Below are 20,811 nucleotides of genomic sequence, written 5' to 3'. Positions count from 1 at the left end.
CTCCATTAGACCCACAGAGGAGACACCTCATTACAACTGGGACCAAAGCATTCGTTAGAGGGTAATTAAGCACTTGCCTGCGCCCCGGGTCCATGGTGATCTCTCTGCCTCGTGTGTCCCTGAGGTGTGAGCTGATTCGGGGTGAATTGGTGTTCACTTCTACCCGCTTTATCCCCATCGTGTCCTCAGCCCGACCTGCGATGGGGAGCGGCCGCCACAGCCCGCCCGGGGCAAGAAGAAGAAGAAGAAATCCGGGCGCAAGAAGCGAAGGAGGTGAGGGTGGCCCTGGCTCTGTGTGAGGGCAGAAAGTCAGTGTAAAACATCCCTGCCCGTAGCAAGGGGCTGGAACTGGGTGAGCTTCGAGGGCCCTTCAACCCAAACTGCTCTGTGACTAAAATGGAGGCTGAACACCCTGTGGGGAGGTGCCTCACAGGGACCGCCATGTTCTCGCCTTCCCCTCAGGACAGCAGAGGCTGGGTCAGGGCTCACCTGCAGCCTGTCCGGGGGGATCCCTGGATTCCCAAGCTCCTCTCCATCCCGGGGGAATGCCACTGGTGGTGGGGTAAGGGTTGGGGCGGGCAGGGAGGCCTGCGGGGAGCCCTGAGGTCCCTAATGCCCCTCTGCCTCCTCAGGTCTCCCTCCTACAGCCCCTCGCCTGTGAAGAAGAAGAAGAAGAAGAGCTCCAAGAAGCGAAAAAGAAACAGGTATTTTTTCCATTAAAAATGTAATTCCCAGCGCTGGCAGGGACTGCTGGGGGGGTAGGACAGGGGGTGGAAGCCCTCGCTGGCAGGGTGATGGCTGAGCCCAGTGCCAGGCAGCACTGAGAGGTACCAGCTCCTGGTAATGGCTGCCCAGAGGGGAGCTGACGCAGGAGGGGCAGAGGCAGTGTCCCTGCAGGTGAGGAGGGCACAAAATGGGGTGCACATGCAGTGCAACAGGTAAATGTGAGCCTTTGGGGTGCAGGGGAAGAGGGACAGGAGCCAAATCAGAGCCTCTGCCTGCTGTCCTTGCTGACCTGCTTCCTATGGCTCCATCCTCTGAGATGCCGATGGGATCAGCACCTGGCATCAGTCCCTTTCCTTTCTCCCTCAGCCTGCAGCAAGTGTTAGTGTTTGGACCAGGGACAGACTTCCCAGTCTTCCCCCCCCAGCCCTGGGTCCCTGCCTCCACGTTCCCCTTCTGAAGGCTGCTTTTCATTTAAAGAACATAGTTAAGTTTTCAAATTGCAAATACTTCACTGTTTTCCCTCAACTGTTAAAGCAATGCTTGAAGAGAGCAGTGGATGCCATCTCCCTTGGAATGTTCATGTATTTATAATGCATTGAACCAAAGAGAGAAGCTGGCAAAAATGGATAATGGGATAAAGTTTAAAAGAAAAGGGAGGAAAGAGAGACAAGGATATGGAGTCCTTTACAATACTTCCTTCCCAAATAAGGATTCTTATGCTCATTTATGGATGTCATCTCCTGATGGAAGCCTGGGGTCAGATGCTCTTTTGCCTTTACCTTTAGTACCAATTTATGCCCCTGCTAACCGAGGATCCTGCTAGCTGGTCTCAAAAGGTAGCATGATAAACCATTAAGCATTAGTGACCAATGGAGGTTGTTTCCAGACACCTGGAAGCACTTCACCTACAGATCCCAGCTGACCTTGCTATAGGCGGCTTCATGGTCCCTCTAGGCAGGACTTCAGGCTGTGTCTTCTGCAGGACGTTGTGCTCCAACATAGGAGCGCATGCCTGGGATGCTCCAGGAGGCAAGGCAGGGGCATGGTGCTGGTTTGGCTGTGAGGATGCTCTGGAATGACAGAAAGGATTCTTCCTTTGACTACTCCTTGGTCCTTCATACAGAAAACCAGGGAATGAACTCACCTCTGCCCCTCAAACTAAGCGCAGTGCAAGACTGGAGGCTGTAGCAGAGGAAAGAGGTCCACCAGGGCCAGGGGATGCATCTGATCTCTGTAGACTTGTTACCCTGAGGATCATATTCGCAGTTATCTGTAGGGTGCTGGTTGCTTCTCCCACATCAGCATTTCTCAGCTACCTCCTTGCCTAAAGGAAAGCCAGGGCCATTCTGCCCAACTGGTGCATGGGGTGGTCTCACAGTGCTCTCAATCTGACACTGGGCCTAAACACATTGTCTCTGATGCAAATCTCCAATTTTGTGAGACCTGTATTCAATGTACGTGTTTGTGTCTTGCAGGTTATCCTCAAAGAAGAGAAGACACAGGTAAGAGCTGGTCAAGTGTGGGTGATCCCATAGAAATATGAATTTAATGGTCTCTTCAAGATCTCACAAGGCTGATGTTCACTACTTGGGGGCAGAAGACACTTTTCTTCTGTGACTCCTGGGGAATCCCCTTTTCCCTGTGGGTCTGGAGCTACCCTCTCCCTGTACAGCACTCCTTAGACCCCATAGGATCCAGGTCTCCAGCCCAACCTGTGCAGTCAAGCACATAACTGGAAAAGACCTCTTAGTATAACCAAGCCCCTGGCACCCTGGTCCATGTTGTATCCATCCTGCACCTTGACTCTTCATTTCTGCTACGGTTTCATTTGCAAACAGTAAGGAATCCCCTAGCAGTGCCCATCTCTGAAACACTCAGAGTCAGCGGCTTTCCAGGTGTGTACTGGAAGAGCTCTTCTGATCCCAGTACCTGTGCGTACAGTACCAAGAAGTCACCAAGGTGGCTGATCCCTTTGAAGGTCCTTTCTGGCCAAGCCCACAGCCAGCTTTGTCAGCAGGCACCCAGAGACCCCCTGTGCTGTGGCAGAACCATTAATCCCTTTCATTTTTTATCGCATGCTCTTGGGCAATGCAGCTGTAACATTGACGTGTGATTGTGCAGCTTTCTATCAGAGCAGAAATCTCTGAATTAATTAGCCATTTCTTATCTAGTTCTTCAAGCCCCAAAAGTAAGAGAAAGGAAGAAAGAAAACACAAAAAACAGTAAGTAGCGATTCATGGAGCTCCTCACCCTGCCTGCACAGAGCTGTGACCCTAGGAAGTGCTTGATGTGGTGTGTCCTCTGGAGCTGCACAGCCCTAAGCAACTCTCGCGATTGTTTTGCAGCTAAGCACAGCAGTTCTGGGTTTGCTGGAATGGAAAAGGTTTGTAGAGGCTGGAGATCTTTCCCTCTCTTCCGTGCCATCTCATTCAGTACCTTTTTTGTATCTCCCAAGGATGTACAGTGTCTTGTTCATCCAGTTCTGAGCAGAGTCCAGCTTTTCGGATGAGGGCAGCATGAGGGATGAGCTCAGCTCTGCAAAGCACAGTGCCACACAGCCTCCCAAGGGGCAGGCTGGCACACTTGTGCTGAAAAGGGCCTAAGCTCCTCCTTGTTGGCAGCTTTTGTAGGTTACAGTAGAGGCTACTCACGATACACAGTACAACCAAATATTCCAAATGGGAGCAGAAGGCAGTGGGAATTAGGGAAGAAAAGGGATTGTTTGGAGATGACAGAGGTTGTAAAAACCTGAGTTTGAGGATCCCATCTGCCCTAGAGTGTTAGCAGAGCACAGCTGCTGTCCTAGGGGGCAGTCAGGCAAGAGGTATGGAGTAAAATATGGTTCCTCAGGGATGGAAGGAAGACCTGTAAGTCCTTCTCTTTTTTTCACCTCCTTCTCTGTCTTCTCATGGGAATTGCAACTTGCAGCTTTCAGAGCAAGGAAGCAGCTCTGGGGCTGAACCCTGGGCACCAGGTCCCTGGTTAGCTTTGCTGGGACTTGGAGTACCCTACTAGAGACAGAAACTGGGCTAGCAGATGGAAATCTGATGGTTTGTTTGGTATGAAGAGCCCCTGGTGCCGCCAGTGTCACCCCAGTACATGCTAGGACTGATTGGGAGTGCATGGGGTGCAGATCATGTTGTTCTGCCTGCACAAGCCCTCTCTAATGCATGCAGAGAGCCCATCTCCTTTTCTCTGTGATTTCTGTATGTTCAATAGCACAGCCACAATTGCTCTTGGGGATTAAACTAGCCAAGGCAGTGTAGCCCTCATCTTTCAGTTCTCAAAGACAGCTGAGTGACTCCTGGTTTCTCCAAACCTCCTTGTTGCTCCTGGTGTGGATGAGATAGTATCTCGTGAGCCATCTTGAGTCAGGATTTTTGTATAACCATGCTGCTTTGGCTTATCTGTGTATTTGCTGATCTAAATTACACAAGACCAGTTTTTTTCTCCTAAAGAAAGGGAAAACATTTAAAGTGAAGGGACTGATGCAGAAGGTGAAGAGCAAACATGGGGATTTTAACACAAATCGACCATATGAGGGAGAGATGTTCAGTGTTGCTGGTTTCAGCCATATAGAAATGAGGAACGAGGATCCCCAAATAGAAAGTTTTAAATATAATAATAGGATGTGAAGAGCATCACAGAAACCAGCCAGGTGGAGTTCAAGCAATTGCCCTGGAGGTTGCTCTGTTGTCTTAAAGGAAATGCTGTTCTCAAGCAACTGACCTGCTGAGTTTTATAGCGGCAAATGGTTAAATGCTGTCCAAGCAGGTTGTATTAGTGCTCCGTGACTGGTATAGTGTGGCCATGAAACCAGAGCATTCCCACTGGCTAAGCCACTATTAGCTTTGCCTGCTGGCACAGCAATGCCAGCCTCAGCAGATGGTTACACTGCCACATGTCAAATAACTGCTGTGGTGGGCAATGAGGAGAAGGAATGGGCACAGAAGGTGACAGGTAAGGGAGGCTGGGGAAGGCTGGCTGTTACTGAGTGTACTGTGTTATTTAGAGCCTCTCCTTCTGCATCTGCTCTTTAACAGGGAGCTTGCACTACAGAGAGGGTTGGAGCAAGAAATGCAAGAATTGGAGCTTTGTGACGGGTTGCCCAAAGGGACGGTGCCCCGCCACCAAGGGTCAGCAATGGGAAGGTTCCAGGCTGTTTCTGGCTGTCTTGGGGTAGGCTGCAGGATGAAAGGCAAGCAGATGAGTGAGCAAGCACGTAACTCTTTCAAGTCTTGAAACCAGAAAGGATTGGTGCTGTCTGCTGCAGCCCTGCATGCTACTCCATAGATCTTCCCCCAGAAGGCTACAGAGCTAACCTAATAGCTTGCAGCTAAAGTGCTGCATAGATCTCTGTAAGATGACATGCCTTAATGTCAGTGTAGCTCTGAAGGCACGAAGAATTTCTCCTGCAGTGGTGTCCTGCACAATCTCTTTGGCTTAAAATGCAGATCTCCTTTGTGATTTGAACGTTACCGACCTCAGCCTCCAGCTGCTGGATCTTGCGCCCTGAAGTTTGCTGGCCTAATGGTAGTTTTCTTCTCTGCTTCTTCAAGCTCCCATGGGCGCAGCCGGAAATCCCATCGCCACCGCCACTGCCACTCTCGCTCAGAGAGCTCCGACTCCCACTCCCCCAGCTGCCGAAGCAGGTAACGTCACCATTCCCCGAGCTGTGTCCTGTAATGCTTCCCAATGGGCTCAAGGACATGATTGCAATAGCCTCTGTGACCCACATACTCTCTATGCGGAGCCTCATCCCACTCTGGTAGCAGCTATGTCACATCACTGAGGGCTGAGCTTCTTGTGGTCTCAGCTATAGAAGGGTTTTGCCTTGAGGAGCAATGGCTGCTGCTTTTTGGTTTGGCAGTCACTTCTAATCCTCATGGCTGATGATCAGCTCACGACAGCTGATTCCAGCCTAGTCTTCCTTCTCCAGCCCAAGGGCTGTGTATTGCTGATGTCCCAAGAGATCCTTAAACACAGCCTTAGTAATGGAAATGTATTTGCCCATGGCCACAACCACCATCTTTGACCTGATTAAAATCTCCGTCCTGTGGATGACAGACGCATCCTGGGGCCAGCTAAGTGGATGCTGGTGTTAGACCCAGCATCACTGCAATAGCAAGTTACACAGTTTACACACATCATGTTTCATGTTTTCTGAAAGCACTTGAACAAACCACCCCCCCTCTCCCACTTCACTCCTAACTACTGGGAGTTTGCTTCTGAAGAGCTGATGTTCAGTGGGGGGAGGAATGCAATCAGTAATCAGAGGGGTGTTCATGCAAGAGCAGACAATGTGCCTTCTCTTAGAGGTGTATTACCATAGGGACATTCAAGGCTGTATGAAAGCACGGTTTGCCTCAAGCCATCATAAAATCATGAACTGGAGCTGAAACACGAGGTCGAGGTCCAAAGCCTTGATGCAAAATATTCTTTGTTAAAAAGAAGTAGAAAAGCAAAATGCTCCTTTTCTCTCCATCACGACTCCACAGAGCAGCCATGTGGAAAACCTTTCCCACACACAATGGCCTAGCACAGAGCTGCCAAGGGTTTGTATGGAGCTGGTAATGGGCAATACAGCAATACCAAGGAGTAACAGTTTGCCTGTTCATGTCTTCTGGAGGCACAGAGCCAGGTCTCGGGAGGAAAGGCGTAAAACACGGCGAAGACACTCCCGGCACCATTCAAAGATCACGGCAAAGCGAAACTCCTCTGCAGAGGTTAAGGCCAGCCAAAAAGCCAGCCAAACCCTCCAGCTCTACAGCTTCCTGTCTCCTAAGGAAGTAGTAAGTATTACACACTGTGCTCCTCTGCTTGAACTAGGAACTTGCTGCAGGAATCTGGGCAAGAAATCTGATATGAAATTTTTATAACTCAATTATAGTGATGTTAGACAAAGTTGGTTTAAAACTATGACTTATTAATGGTTCTGTTCTCCAATGTATTTCAAGCCATTCCTTCCTTCAGCAGTTTCCCACCAAGTGTGGGGCTGGAGAGGGGACAAATTTGCAAAGGCTCTAGTCTATGAATAATGAATTGAGGACATTTAACAAAAAAGAAACAAAAGAGTGGCCTCCAGCAGTGATATTTTACAGCGAAGTGTTTGCTATGCAGTCTTTGCTCAGCTGGATGTGAACTTAATTCACTGGTCTTCATGTTCAAAAGTTTAGTCCTTCAGGGGAAGAAAGGGAGTCAAACGTATACGTAAAAGAAACATCTATGTTTAATGAGTTGGTGATTATTGGCAAGGGGATATTTTCTGACTTCTAGGATCACTGTTGCTCTGGACTGACAAGCCCAGGGGCTGAATTTGGAACTTATGAGCAGCTTTCATTGATGCTAATGGGAACTGCACATGCAGCTGAGGGTAAAATCAGGCTCAGTGCCTTGGGATGTTTTTCCATATACATGGAAAGAGATGATAGATTTGAGGGAGGAAGAGATCAAGAGAAGTATTAGATACAGACTGATATGCAGCCTTCCTTTTCCATGGCATGTTTCCCATTTGTTCCCAGTTAGCTGCAAAGCAGAGATATGATGCTCCTTGATCGTGGTGTTAGTATCCGATAGGCATTCTGGAGAGATAAATTGCTACACGGGAGTCAAGGTAGCACAGAATCTGGTACTTGTGTGGATGTGTAACATTAGAGGTGTCTTCAGTAGAGTCCTCCAATCTCCAAAGTGATATATAAAGGGGAACTGATTTTCTCCTTTAGACCCAGTCATCAACTTGAAATAGCTCAGCCATAGGCAGTAGCTACATCAGATATGAGGCAGTGCCAGCAAGAGGAGAGACTTTATCTGCTCTCCCACACAGACAGTGTTCTGATCAAAATACACAGAGATTATACGTGGGTACAGACAGGCACAAGCTGTCTCTCAACATGATAGATATGCATATTTGCTCTCGTTATAGACCTCAGTTGTGCAGCACACATGTGAGTCATTGCTTATAAAACCATATAAGGTAGAATGAGTAGCAGAACCTGCACACCACACATCAACACATGCAGGTGAAGAAAGAGTAACAAGGTATGAAGCTCTTATTGCCATGAGCCTGGGGTGTTGCCCTCTGTCAGCTTGGGAAGGTAGGAATGACTTAAGAGCTCCTCCCAAAAAACAGCCAACCAAAGACTGCATCATGTCCCCAGGGTTTTTTTTTTGGTTCAAGAGGCATATTTTATGTAACTGTTTTCAAGTCTAAGCCTGGTTTTTAATGAGTAGTAGGTTTTCCCTCTCTGAAGCCAGGCTCCCAAAGTCCTGTGAGGCTGACTACCAGCTGCTCTGTTCCCTGAGCAAGAATAAACTCCAATTTAAAACTGTAAAAGCTTTAAAATGAGCTCAACTCAGGCAGGCTGCACCCCTCTTTCCACTTGCTTCACTGGGGTAAATGAGCACACAAGCTGTAGGGCAGGGAAAATCAGAGCTTTACAGTGAGAAATGCAGGGGATGGATAGAAATAAACATTATCAGGCCCCTGCTGCTTTCTTTCTAGTAAGGGTTAATAACACAGGCAAATATTTAAATGACTAAAAGGCATCAGTACCTTTAATATGCGACCCATTAGTGTCCTTTTGTTCCCCAAAAGAAGTCAACTCTCTTGGGACATCATTCAAGCTCACATTTAAGCACTTGTTTAAATTGAAGCCCCTGGTTAAGTGCTGCCCCTGATTTCTTCCTGTATAAGGTCATTAAATATCATGTACTCAAAACTGGCAAGGGAAAAATGGAATGGGAACTTGAAGTCTCATTTATTAATGCCTATATACAACTTTCTGATGCCTCTCCTTTCTGTGAGTTAAACGGTTCCTCTATAAATAAGCTTAGTCCTGTCAGCCTCGACTTTGAGAGCAGCCTGGATGTGTTAGAAATGAAAATGTGCTCTTGCAGAATATGGTGATCACATAAAAATAAATTACTGGGAAAGAAAATGTTGTGTGAAAAAATTCAGAACTGGGAGTCAAAAATGGCATGTTTCAGTCCCTGAGGGTCGGGGTGTCACACTCCCCTACCCTTCCCAGCCAAACCATCCTCACCTGGGGAGATGCATTGTCATGTATCCAAAGGAAAGGGGATTGTCCAGGGAGGATCTCAATGAAGAGACTCAGAGAGACAAGACATAAACTCCCATGGGGTAATCTTATAGCACTTCCAAATCAAAGATTGTGATTTTTAAGCCATTTTACTTATTCCACATTCTCTTTCTTCTGAAAACTTGAAACATTTTGTAGTAAATTCTGTGATTCCTCCCCCAGTTTGTTTTCCTTCCTTTCTTCTGTAACAGCCACAATTTCTAGCTAGGTCTACCTGTAATTTATAAGGGATAAAGCATATGAAATAATGCTTTAATGCCCTATCTATGCCTCTACCTTGCTGCTTCTTTCTCTTTTGCCGTTATGCATAAGTTGGTGCATGCACACACACATGCAGAAACACCCCAAAGTTCCCTGCTGCTTTTCTTTTTGGCAATGAATTCCCAAGCTTCTCCTACTCATTCTCCCCTTAATCCCATGCAGCCACAATAGCCACCTATTGAGAACAGGATTGCGTGAGGGTCTGTGCCCCAGCATGCAGAGGAACTGGGTAACATACAGCATCTATTTTTGAACAGAATCCCCTTAACCTGCTGCAGATGCTTTATTCTACACGGACACAGATGTATTGCATGCCAGTGTGCTTTCAGTCGAGCAGTGCAATAGAAATACCTGCAGGGTGTGAATCTAATTGCTTTTGTTGTACCTGATGAAGATAACTGCACACTGCAGACACTTTCCTTGCCAGCTCCTTTACTTCCACTGAGACTCATTTACAATGTCACGAATTCACACAGGCTCGAGCCAGATTTTCAGTGAGGCTCAGTGGGGCACAGCTGTTCCAAACGATGCTCATGTGCCTGCAGAAAGGTAGGAGTGAGAAAATACTGGGATAGCAGGTGTAGGAGGGCTCAGGAAACCTTCTAGCAGACCTGCATATTGGCTTGCTGTTGCTCTAGCCTGTTCTGGTTTACATAGGAAAAGCTATTCTTTTAACTGGTAGGCAGCATGTTTCTGTCAACAAAGAGGGCCCTTGAAGAGCAGAAAGGCAAAGCCTGCCATGAAAATGGAAGCTGTTCTCTCTTTTTCTTAACTCCCACCAGGGGACTGAGGTTACCTCTGGTGTGGGAAGTTTGCAGCTCAGCACTGGGACAGGGGGAGGCCAGCAGCCACTGATGGGCTGTGCTGTACACCAGGTACCAAAGGAGGTGGGGAAAGGAAACCCTTGCTCCAAAGTAGTGTCAGCCTAGCTGAAGCCAAGGTGGGGACACCCTGCCCTGTGTCACAACACACTGGCTGCATGCACCCCAGCATGCTGAAAAGATCTTTGCAAAGGAACAAACCTTTGCCTGGCATTCTTGGGAATTCAGCCCCAGCAATGGATCTGGGAGCCAGGCTGCTCAGCAGTGTTACCACCCAGCCCCAAATAACCCAAGCTCTGACCTTGCAGGGACAGTTCTGTCGTTGCCTTCATGCTGCTGGACTTAACTTAGCCCTTGTGGTACAAAAAGCCTCACCCTGAACTCTCCATCTAGCCAAAAAGAAGGGTATTTTTCACTCGGTATTGCTCAATATAGTGGGATCCGTATTTGTGCAGCCCTCAGCAGGTGCTGCTCCCTGCACCAGCAGCTCCTCAGCAGATGTCTGCTGGGCCCTTGCTGAGAACAAGGCTCACCAGGGTCATTGACACAAGTGTTTTATTCCTTTCATTATTCCAATGCACAGAGAAAAGAGTGAAGGGGAGACATTCTGCACCTCTGAAAAGGAAATTAACTCCACTTTGAAGTGAGTTGCAAGACAAGAATAAAGAGACCCAAGAAAGAACTCCTCCAAGCAGAAGTGAGGTTGTGCCATGCAGCTCTTTGATGGGTCTCAGCCCCCTTATGGCTGAGCAGATGTAGAGTCATCTCTCACCCCAGGGCTGTTTGCAGCACAGTAAATGGAGTTGTTCAGTTTAATTGGAAGATGAGTAATGATTGTATTTTTGTAACCTATTAGACTGCACTGCCTCTTGGTCTAGGATCACACTCACGATTACAGTCTGGTGTATGAGTGAGGGCCTTATTTCTACTCCCCCTTCATCTTGATTAAATAATGATTTGAAACCAAAGAACTCCAATAAATGTATCTTGGGTTCCCTTGAGGGCAGCAGTAGCTCCCCTGCTGAAAGCTGGAGGAGGCAAAGTTCACTGGGGTTGTTTAATTACTTATTAGAGAGGGGGAAAAATGAGCATGTTCACATAGAGAAAATGAGACTGTGAACGAGCAGAGTGTTTTAGGACACTCTGCAAAACCAAAAAGCCATTAGAATTCAGCTGAGCTCTGCAGTGTTTGTAGATGTCGCACAGTGTTTTCAGATGTGGGACTGTTTCCATCTCGGGTGGCTGGCATGCCTTTCAGAAGCTGTAAAATGGGACCAGAAGCAAAGCCAAGGTCATCAGGCAGGGAATTCACCCAAGCAGAAGCAGACAGGCAAGTTGAGCATCTTGAGGCTTGTCCTGGCTCTTGCCACAGGACAGAAATCTCCCCCAGAGCCTGCAGGGAGTTACTGGCTACAGTCTTGTGCCCTGAGGTGGTGGGGCTGGAAGTTGCTGTGTCCCCCCAGCACCTCCCTTGCCCCAGCCAGCTCCTCCAGGCCTCACAAGGCCTGCGGGCTCCCTATGTCACTGATACCCACATGCTGTGGGTATCCCACAGAGTGCTGCTACAGAGGAGCTTGTTGATTCCCTGGTCACTTGACAGGTTTTGCGATGTGCTGACAACAGTTGCTCCTTTGAAGGTAGACTTCAGTGAAGGCAAAGCAGAAGCCTTAAAAGCTGGTTTAGAAATGCTAAGAAACTGCTGAAGTAAAGCCTTTTTGGTTTAGACTGGGAGGAAGCAGAAACAAGTGTGTGTGGTGCTGGGGTCGGTGTCCATCAGAGCAGCCCCATCCCACTCCAGTCCTTTCCTACCTCTGCAGCCAGGGAGTACTTCACATGGTGGTTTTATGCCTGTAAATGGGAGGTGATCAGAAGCTGGCTGTTTCTTAGGTTGGGTGCAGATCTAATGCAAGCCATAACCCACCTATTAAAAAATACCTAGTGGCATGTTTTAAAGACAATCCTGTATCTTCTGGGATGTGGCTGGGGAGAGTGCAGTGGTTCAAAGCAATGAGGCCAGTTCTCTCAGGGCTCTGGATGTGGCATCAAGGTTTCAGAAAGAATTGGTGAAAAACAGAAGCAAATATCTCTCTTATGCTCCTTTGACATTGTAATTTCTACCGGAGTAAACGAGGACTGGTAGAGAAGTGCTAGAGCTGAGAAGTAGTACGGAGCACTACCAGATGAGGACTTGCAATGTGTGTCTCCATTCATTCCTAGTTGGGAACACTTGAAAGATGTTTCTGCTCTGTTGAGGGTTTCTGCTTTGAAGGTGCAAATTGGCTAGTGAAGAAGGATCACTTCAGTTCCCTTGTCTGCTTCTGAGGCTGCTGATGGCTCCAAGTTAGCACTAAGCATCACTTAGAAGGTAGTATGGGGTTGGGATGGGGGCATCCCCAGCTCCAGTATGGATTGTCTAGGGTGAACCAATTCCTATTCTGTTGTCCCTTATCCCAGAAGCAGTAATGCCTCTCTCCCTGGCAATATAGGGAGTATTTGGAGAACCTCCAGCTCTGGGCATTTTCAGGGTATGAGCAGGTTGTGGGCAGCTGTCACACCACAGACTGTGTGCTGGAAGCTGCTGTGTGTGTTGGTAGCTTTGCTCTGGTTTCAGTCACTGCTGGTTCAGCATCTGTGTCCAAGTCAGCAACCTTTGCCCACGGGACACAGATCAGATGCCACAGGCAGGATGTGAAGGCACCATCTGATGGGATGAAGGAGCTCCGTGTAAAAGGTGACTGTAAAGGGTCTGTAGACCCTCTGTGGATAAGAAAGAACCCTGTCCTCACACCAGCCAGTCCAGGGCTCTGTTCTCCAAAGGGGCTGGCCCTGGCCCAGCTGTGTGGCAAATGACCCAGGTCTCTGCTCCCTGAGGTATTACCAACATTGCAGTGTTGTTTTCTCAACTCAGAATACCCCAGGTTTGTGAAGGCAAAGCATTGCCCAGTTCCCAGTGTGGAGAGCATGGCGTACAGGGAAGGCATTTTGTGCCCTAGAGCACAGTGTGAGGAGATGTGCAGGTGTTTGAGGGAGTACAGCTTGTTGGGAATGTGTTGGAGGACTATCCCAAGCTGGGAGGACCAAATCTACGTGTCCACATGCTAAGGACGCTAGACCACGCTTCATGGATCGGAGTGAGGAGAGCATCTGAGTGAAAGAGGAGGCGGCCACATGAGAGTGCAGATGTGCCGGGTCTGCATTTGGCCCCAAACCTCACCCCACTGCAAGGGTAGGATGTTAGCACTAACATAGCCTCCCTCCCAGTGCTGGTACATTCCTGGACCAGCTCAGGTAAATGCCAATGGAGTTAAAACTGACCTGTAAAATACTCAAATGATGTAAATCCCTTTGGTGGCGCTCAGGGCCCCAGACAACAGCCCTGCCCAGGGCAGCCTATGGGGGTTTGGGGTTCTTGGTGACCCCACTGGGTTCAGCAACCGCCGAAACCCAGCCAGAGTTTGGCTGAACCCCACGCAGAGGCTGGCAGGAGCAGGGCTGTGTCCCCTTCCCCACAGGGCTCCAACGCAGCGAAGGGGGGAATATTTTTCCTTCTCTATTTCTTCTTCCCTCACTTGAGTTCCCTTTGTCACTTCATGAAACACAGGGGGATTTAGTGCAAGCTGCGACCACAAGCACTCAGCCTCCAGGAACGGGCTGAACTGCCTAATTTAAAGCAGAAGGAAACAAAACTGCGTAATAAGGGAGACCAGCAAGCAGCCCCAAAGCAGTGGTGCCATTTGCGTAGAGGAGGCGAGCAAACAGTTGGCAGTGTGGATTGAAGAGAGGGGTTATGTTTTTTTCATGTCATTTGAGACTCTAATGATGGACTTATGTTGCCCGCTCTTCCTTTTTTCTTACACCTTACCTACTAAAGGAGGAGTTCTTGATGGGTAAGTGGATGCTATCCGCAAGACACCAGGGAATGTATGAGAGGTCACTTGAGCGCATTAGCTATATCTTCTTCAGGGGGTAAAAAAGCACACAAAGAAGTATCTGTATACCTTTAATTTCCAGAGGGATTTTTCTTTTTCCCTCCCCCTTTTTTCTTTATGTTTTTTCTTTTTTCTCTTTTTTCTTTATTTTATTTCCAAATGAGAACTTGTTCATTTGCCAGTTTTTCCTTTGTACAGAAGCCCTTGATTTGATTTGATTTTTTTCTCTGCTCATTTTAGTGACATCCATTCAGCCTCTATATTAAGGAAGCTTAAAAAATTCACTCCTTTAAGATTTTGTTTCATTTTTGTTTTCTTCCTAAGGATTATGTAGGGTTTTTTATATGTATATACATATTAATTCATTTATTTTTCCCCCCTCCCCTCTTTAAGGTTAAATAAGGGCTCTGTCCTCTTTTTGATTTAGTTATTTTGGTTCTTTGGTTGCCCGTTTACTTTGCTGAACTCTTTTTGTTTAACATGAATCGCATGCTGATACTCTTTGCATGATCTCTAAATCTTCCCGTTATCATAGCAGGGGGAAAAGAAGTTTCTTCTTACTGTGGTTTTCTTTCAGGGATATGTGCTTTTGTTTTCTTCTCCTCTTTCTTCTTTATCTTCCTTTCTTTCTTTCTTACTTTGTTTCTTTCCTTTCCTTTTGTTTCAGTGCATCATGATGGTAAAATTTCTGGGTTTATTAAAAAAAAATAAGGCACAATAAAACCAGAAACACCCCCCCCAACCCGTTCAAACAATGCCAAATGGCTTTTTTGCTTTCAGATCTCTCAGTCAGGGTCTTCTGCTGACCTCTTTACCAAAACAGACAGCCCGCCTGGCAACCTAGCCAGCCACAATGGAGAGTATCATGAATATGACTCAGGAAACGATACTTCCTCCCCTCCCTCCACTCAAACGAGCTCATCCAGGTCAAAGGACAGCCAGGAGAAAAGAAGTCTAGTCCATGATGGCTTTGGCCATGCCTTCTCGTCCGGGAAGCCCAAACTGGCCAACAGCGATAACAGCTCTGATTCAGGAAATTCCTTCACCAGTTGCTTTTCCCAGACCAAGGGAACAGCTTTGGAAAATCTGTCTCCAGATGCCCAGGGACAAGACCGAAGGTCAGTGATTACCAGTAGCTGCTGCTGGCAGCCACATACCTGGTACGTTGTTGCTCTGTATCTCCTGCCCGCTCGCCAGTTGCAGTGGTGAGCTGGCAGGGAGGGGTTTGTGGTCTGGAGGCAGTGAGATGTAGATGAGACCCACGGTCTTGCCAGTCTGGAGTCCAGAACACAGCAATTATCAATGCTGTAGCCTGAAGAGGAAGATGAAAACCCAGCCGTCACAGCCCTGGGCATTGCTTGTGCTAGCTCTTCTGGTATTAATGTGGTTAACGCAGGGTTTGGCCCAGGGTTGAGCTGTGTCCTGAACACGTCCCTGCTCAGCTGGGCATGACCATGGCAAAGAAGAGAGTCACTGGTCCTTCTGGGCAAAATCTGAGAGGTGCATCAGGGGGTTGCTGTGAACTTTCCCCCTCTGCTTACTGTGGGGAAAGGAAGTGGGGCTCATTTTCACTAAAACCATTCTGGGCTGTTCTTTCACCTATCCAATGAGCCAGATCCAGCCTGCCCCTTCCCAGTCCATCCCTGGCTGACAAGACAGCATCTCCTGCAGATGGGGAGCACAGGGAAGGGCAAATGCCTGGCTGGCTGCAGGGTAACACAGCAGCAGCTCTGTGCGCTGGGGCCAAGGGGCATCAGGGCTGAGGGCAGCAAATCAAACCACGACCCAGTGCTGCAGGATCATCAGGAGAGGGGAGTGGGTGCCAGCCTCCATCACTACCTCCCATTCCTGGGAGTTTGCCCAGTGATGCAGGGGATGAAGGCACTGAAGTGCAGTGGTTGGTACCCAAGGCTATGCTCGGGTAGCGTTAGAGAGCTCTTCCAGCTCAAGCCCTCGGCTCTTTAAGGCTGAAAGTCAGGGCCAGGATGTGGTCTGGGAGTGGGAGCACTGAATGAGAGGAGGGGGAGCCAGGGAATTGGTGTTAGGAAGAACAAGCCCTCGGTTTTCAGTCAGAGGGTAACATTTTAGGGCTGTATGTGCTTTTCACATTGTGACTCCAATGGGATAACTCTGCCTTCACATGGGTGCAGCTGGGATTGCAGCTGGCCCTGGCTGCCTCGGAGCTGACCTGCCTTGCTGCTGGGCTCTAACCCAGGGCACTTCTGGAAGCAGAGGGATTCACACAGCCCTGCTCCTGCTGCTCCACAGCCAAGCTGGAGCACAGGCCCTTGCCCTGCCATGCTCTGGCTTTCCCTTGCTCCAGCACTTCTCACCTCACTCCCTGCCAGGACCTGCACCACTCGCTGGCCTGACCCAGGCTCTGGCAACCAGACACCTCTGATGTGTTGGGCATGGGATAGAAGAGCTGCCCCTCGCACCACCTGAGAGCTCTTCCCTGGCACAGCCTGGAGGGTGAGCTCTTGAGCTCTAACCCACAGGGTCTCCTGCAGCAGCAGCCTGGAGAGCCAAGAGGTCTTTTTTATCCCCAGTTGTGGAAAGGGAGGATGGGAGTAGTTGTTGGCTGGAGCATGGCGCTCCCCTCAGCCAGGGACCAGCCCCAGCTCAGCCACAGCTTCAACGACTGTCCAAATATATGTCCACAGAGGGTGCCTGTCCTTATGTCTCAGCTGTTCAGAGGAGAAGAAGCGAGATTTCCCCCCGTCCCCAAGCCGCAGCTCCTCACTGAGGCCATGCTCCCGCAGCGAGTCCTACAGCAGCACGGGCAGGTCTTCCCCTGGCTCCAGCCGCTCCCGCTCCTCACACCACAAGGCCTCTCCCAGGTACTCCCGAAGCAGGTCCCGTTCTTCAGGAAAGAGGTAAGGCCTCTAAACAGCTGTCTCTGTGACCCTGGGCAATGTCTAACTCTTGCAGCCCGGCAGGCTCCTTGCAGGGGAGGTGTGAGAGTTCAGGGGTACCTAGTTCACCCCACATGGCTTGGGGTGAACTGGCCACACAGAGCTGAGCTAGAACCCTGAAATATGGGGCCTCTCCTTCCCCCAGCCCCATGAAGCCCAGATTTGGAGGAGTCTTGACCACCTCACCCTCCGGCATTTTTAACTCTTGAATGGTTCTTGCCTCTCCCCAGGTCTTCTTCACGTTCCCCCAGCTACTCCTCCAAATCCTGCAAAAAAAGTCCTGGGAGCAGGAGTTCAAGGCCTCGTCGGAGCCCCAGTTACTCCCGCTACAGCCGTAGCAGGTACAGCTGTCTCCTCATGTGAGATCTGCTGCCTCATCCTTTCCCACTGCTCCTTCCCTTGTTGGGACTCCAGCACACTTCCTGGCTCCTGTCAGTCCCAAGCTGCTCCCTCAGCTTCCTCACTGGGTGCTTTAGTCCTCAGCACTTGGGGTGAGAGGGAGCAGGAGGATGTGGAGTAAGGATTACGGCTGCATGTTATGTTGGCCCTCACTCCAGTGGGAATTTCTCACCATTTATTGCCCCAGAGCTGGTGCTGGTTGCAGAGGGAAGAGCCCAGAGATGAGCCTTTCACTTCCTATGGGAAAAGTGGATTTCCTATAGCCCTGTGCAGGTTCGGGGGAATTTCACACAAAGCACTTTTGGAGCTAGGCAGGTTGCTGGGAAAGAGACGTGGTTTATCCCTAGCTTTGGAGCATCATGGTATCTCACACTCAGAGCGTGTGGCAGGTGAAGTGCCTGTTCCTCTGCTCTGAGCATTTGCAGCCAAGAGTGCACAGATGGCTGCTTGCTGGTGTTTGCCAGAGCCTCATCAAAGTGGGAGATGCCTCACAGGAGAACCCGGGGACTGCCCCTCTCTATCATGCTGGTGTAAATGGTGGGCAGAGCATCAGGCTCCAGTTGGGTCTGCCCACACCTTTCATCACCAGAGGAGCTCATGCTGGCCAGCAGCCCCTGCAGCAGAGCTGCAGCCCTTGTCAGAAAGGGATCTTAGTGCAGTAGGGAAGGACACTCTGCTTTCCAGAGTCAAGCTCTGCCAAAGAGTTGTTGGGCCCTGTGAAGTGCCCCTGCTGTGTGGGGAGATGTCAGGTACCCTCATGCTGGCACTCACACAGCCTTGCAGAGGCAAACCCAGTCCAGGCAGCTCTACTCCCTCCACACCCGGTAGAAAACACATATTTCACAAGCTCAGCCCTAGAGATGCCTTTGGGCAGGTTTGTCTGGTAACATCTCAGCTGCTGTGAACATTTTGCACCCTTAAATGTTATGTTACCAGGGTCTGGTTGTTGCCGGCTGTGACAGTCCCTGCTGTGGTGTCACAGAACATGTCCTGCGTGCTGGGATCAGGCCCTTGACCTGTGACAGCGCTTTGCAGATGGCACTGAGCAGGATGTATGAAGTCAGCTCCACTCCACAGAAGGGCCTGTGCTGACGTGTGTGGGGAATTTAACAAAAGAGAAAACCATAGCAACACTGGCACTCCTCCTGGAGAGCAGGGCAGAGCTGCACGGCCCTGCAGGGATACTGGGGCCCTCTGCTCACGTGGGGCCTGCTGCCAGGGTTGTTCTGGCCTGCTTCTGCTGCATAGCCAGCAAGAGGTGTTTTAGTAGAGCTAAATACAGAGCGCATCCACAGACACGGGTATGTGGAAGTCGTCTTAGCTTGGCAGTGCAGAGCCACCCTGCTGAAACCCCCAGATATGATACCTGTTCATGTCCATTGTGCTCAGAGTGTCTCTTTGTCCAGCTGAATGAATGAGCGCAGGGCTGATTCTACCAGAGCACTTTGCTTTAGCGCTGAGTGTCCTCTGCTCATCTGTGCCTTCATGGGTCATTGCCTCCACATCCAAAACCCCAGCAGTGACAGTTTCAATGTGTGCCTTCCCCAGAGACCGTGAGCACAAGTACAGCTCCAGTGAGAAGGATTCGCACCGGGAGCGGGACCGGCAGCGACGCTCCTATTCACCCCTGAGGAAGCGGAGGAGAGACTCTCCCAGCCACCTCGAAGCTCGGCGCATCACGAGGTAAGGGGATGTGGTCCCATCACTTGGAGACAAGCCCAGCCAGCACTCCCCGGGGACACGTGTGCTCTCTTTGGGTCCCAGCTCTTGGTTTCTCCAGGAGGAGACTGGTTTCTCTTAGCCTGATCAGGTCCTGCTGCCCCTCCTAGAGCCTGGGGATTTCCAGCTAGAGGCAGAGGGAGGATGGAGGATGGAGGGTCTCATTTACAACAGATGAAGTCAGAGCAGGGGCTGCCCCATCATGTGCCATGAGCATCCTCCTCCAAAGCTTTTTGTTTCCCCCTCTGCTGTAGTAGATGTTCCACACTATACAGTGTCAAATACTGAATCCAACCTTCCCGCTGAGGGCTCTCTGGGACAACATCACGCAGAGTCCAACCTCAGACTTGGAGCTTGGGACACTCCCAAGGGCCATGGGGATGTGTGGTTTGAATCCCAAGGCCTGTCAGCTAACTGATCTGCTTTATTTCTTCTAAACACTCAATCACATTCTGGGGGAGTGTTTTGCAGAAGAGCAGTGCTTTTTAGTGTCTTCAGCAGTAAATCCGTCCTTGTGCTGCTGGTAACCCGCATCTCTCTGTCCCCACAGCGCCCGCAAACGCCCCATCCCCTACTACCGGCCCAGCCCTTCCTCCTCCAGCAGCGCCAGCAGCTACTCCTCGTCGTACAGCAGCGTTAGCCGCTCCCCGAGTCCGAGCCGGAGCTACTCCAGCTATCGGACAAGCCGGAGCCGAAGCTGGAGCAGCAGCAGCACCGAGAGCAGGAGCCGCAGCCGGAGCTCGGGCCCCAGGAGCAGCCGCAGCAGGAGCAGGAGCTATGACTCAGGAGGCAGCTCTGACAGCCTGCGTCGGTAGGGAGTGCCGCGGACGGCTCCCAGGGCTGGCGTCACCTCCGAATTCCTGGCATTCTCCGCTTCCTTCCCACCTACCTGGCCATCGATAGCAATCATCCCGATACTGATGTGGGGGCAGTGCCGGGTCCCCCTTCCCCGGTTTGGAGTAAGAGCCCTCGTGCGCCCAGTGCAGCCCCTTCACCACCTCATGGAGTGAGTGGATCAGTCCCAACTCCCCAGGCCAGGCCTGGAAGAAGGGTTGGTGCTTTACAGAGGGTCTGCCACAGCAGACGTGCTCCATCCTCCCCATTGCTGCCGCTCTCCAATGCGCTACCAGCTGGTCCAAAGGAAAGAATTCAGCCTCTTGCTCTTCTGCCAAACCAGGAACCAGCGAATGGTTTTCTGCTGGAGGGAGAAGCCCAGATAGGGATGGATTTGCTGGGAAGCTTTGGTGATGGGTGGGAGTGATTTGTCCTCACCAAGGCAAGTATCAGGTCCCATGGGTCTCTCCTGCAGTTTCTGCCCATTCTGCAGCAGGCCTCTTCCATGAGAAAATACGTATTTATTGCTGGTCAGACAGTCCCTGCTATAAATAGAAGGCTAGAAACCCTCCTGGCATGATTCCTGGGAAAAAAAAAAAGCTGTTCCTTTCCTTCCTCCTGCTGTTTTCTACCAGGTATGCATCATCTTTAGCAGGGTTGTTTCATCCCCCACCCCACCACTGTGACTTGCTTGCAAACTGCTGAGCTCTGAAGCAGACATGGGGCCAGTGGGGTACAAGAGAGAGGGATGCTGGTGCCAGGCTGTGCTCCGAGGGTCAGGGCCGTGGGGTTCCCTTCTCAGAGAAATCCTCTTGCAGTTTGGGATGAGGTTTTTCTAAAGGGAGGGCAGTGCTGGTGGGACTCCAAGATCTGCAGCTAGGCTACTGTGGGGTGCAGTGAGAGCACACAGGGACCCCAATTCCCCTTCCTTATAACAGGCAGCAATTTTAAGCAGTGCCAGGGAGATTTCAGGACACTGTTTCTCCTCAGGGTCCACTGAGGCAGGCCTAGAAGATGCACTGGCCCCAGTTTGTTGCTGGGAGGAGGGAGCAGAGCAGGGGGACACAAAGGGCTCCCCACTAATTGCCTGGAATTCCAAGGAGCTGCA

The 20,811-nt window shown here is 50.1% G+C and overlaps 1 protein-coding gene across 1 annotated transcript in view; it reads left to right on the top strand.

Moving 5' to 3' along the window:
* Positions 1 to 19,684, top strand: part of SRRM4 (serine/arginine repetitive matrix 4) — a gene marked incomplete at both ends in the record, with an annotated part of 38,463 nt that extends 18,779 nt beyond the window's left edge. Inside the window, 11 exons of the mRNA XM_080628381.1 lie at positions 190 to 273; positions 633 to 704; positions 2,202 to 2,228; positions 2,898 to 2,948; positions 5,286 to 5,378; positions 6,356 to 6,518; positions 14,617 to 14,954; positions 16,500 to 16,712; positions 16,982 to 17,092; positions 18,699 to 18,833; positions 19,420 to 19,684. Coding sequence (XP_080484507.1) covers positions 190 to 273; positions 633 to 704; positions 2,202 to 2,228; positions 2,898 to 2,948; positions 5,286 to 5,378; positions 6,356 to 6,518; positions 14,617 to 14,954; positions 16,500 to 16,712; positions 16,982 to 17,092; positions 18,699 to 18,833; positions 19,420 to 19,684 — 1,552 coding nt within the window. The remainder of the gene's footprint in view (positions 1 to 189; positions 274 to 632; positions 705 to 2,201; positions 2,229 to 2,897; positions 2,949 to 5,285; positions 5,379 to 6,355; positions 6,519 to 14,616; positions 14,955 to 16,499; positions 16,713 to 16,981; positions 17,093 to 18,698; positions 18,834 to 19,419) is intronic.
* Between the last annotated feature and the right edge of the window lie 1,127 nt (positions 19,685 to 20,811).

Source organism: Psittacula echo, assembly GCF_963264785.1.
Source record: "Psittacula echo genome assembly, chromosome: 13".
NCBI classification, from domain to species: Eukaryota; Metazoa; Chordata; class Aves; order Psittaciformes; family Psittacidae; genus Psittacula; species Psittacula echo.
The sequence above is the reverse complement of the archived record's forward strand: the minus strand, read 5'-3'. Positions and strand labels throughout refer to the sequence as shown.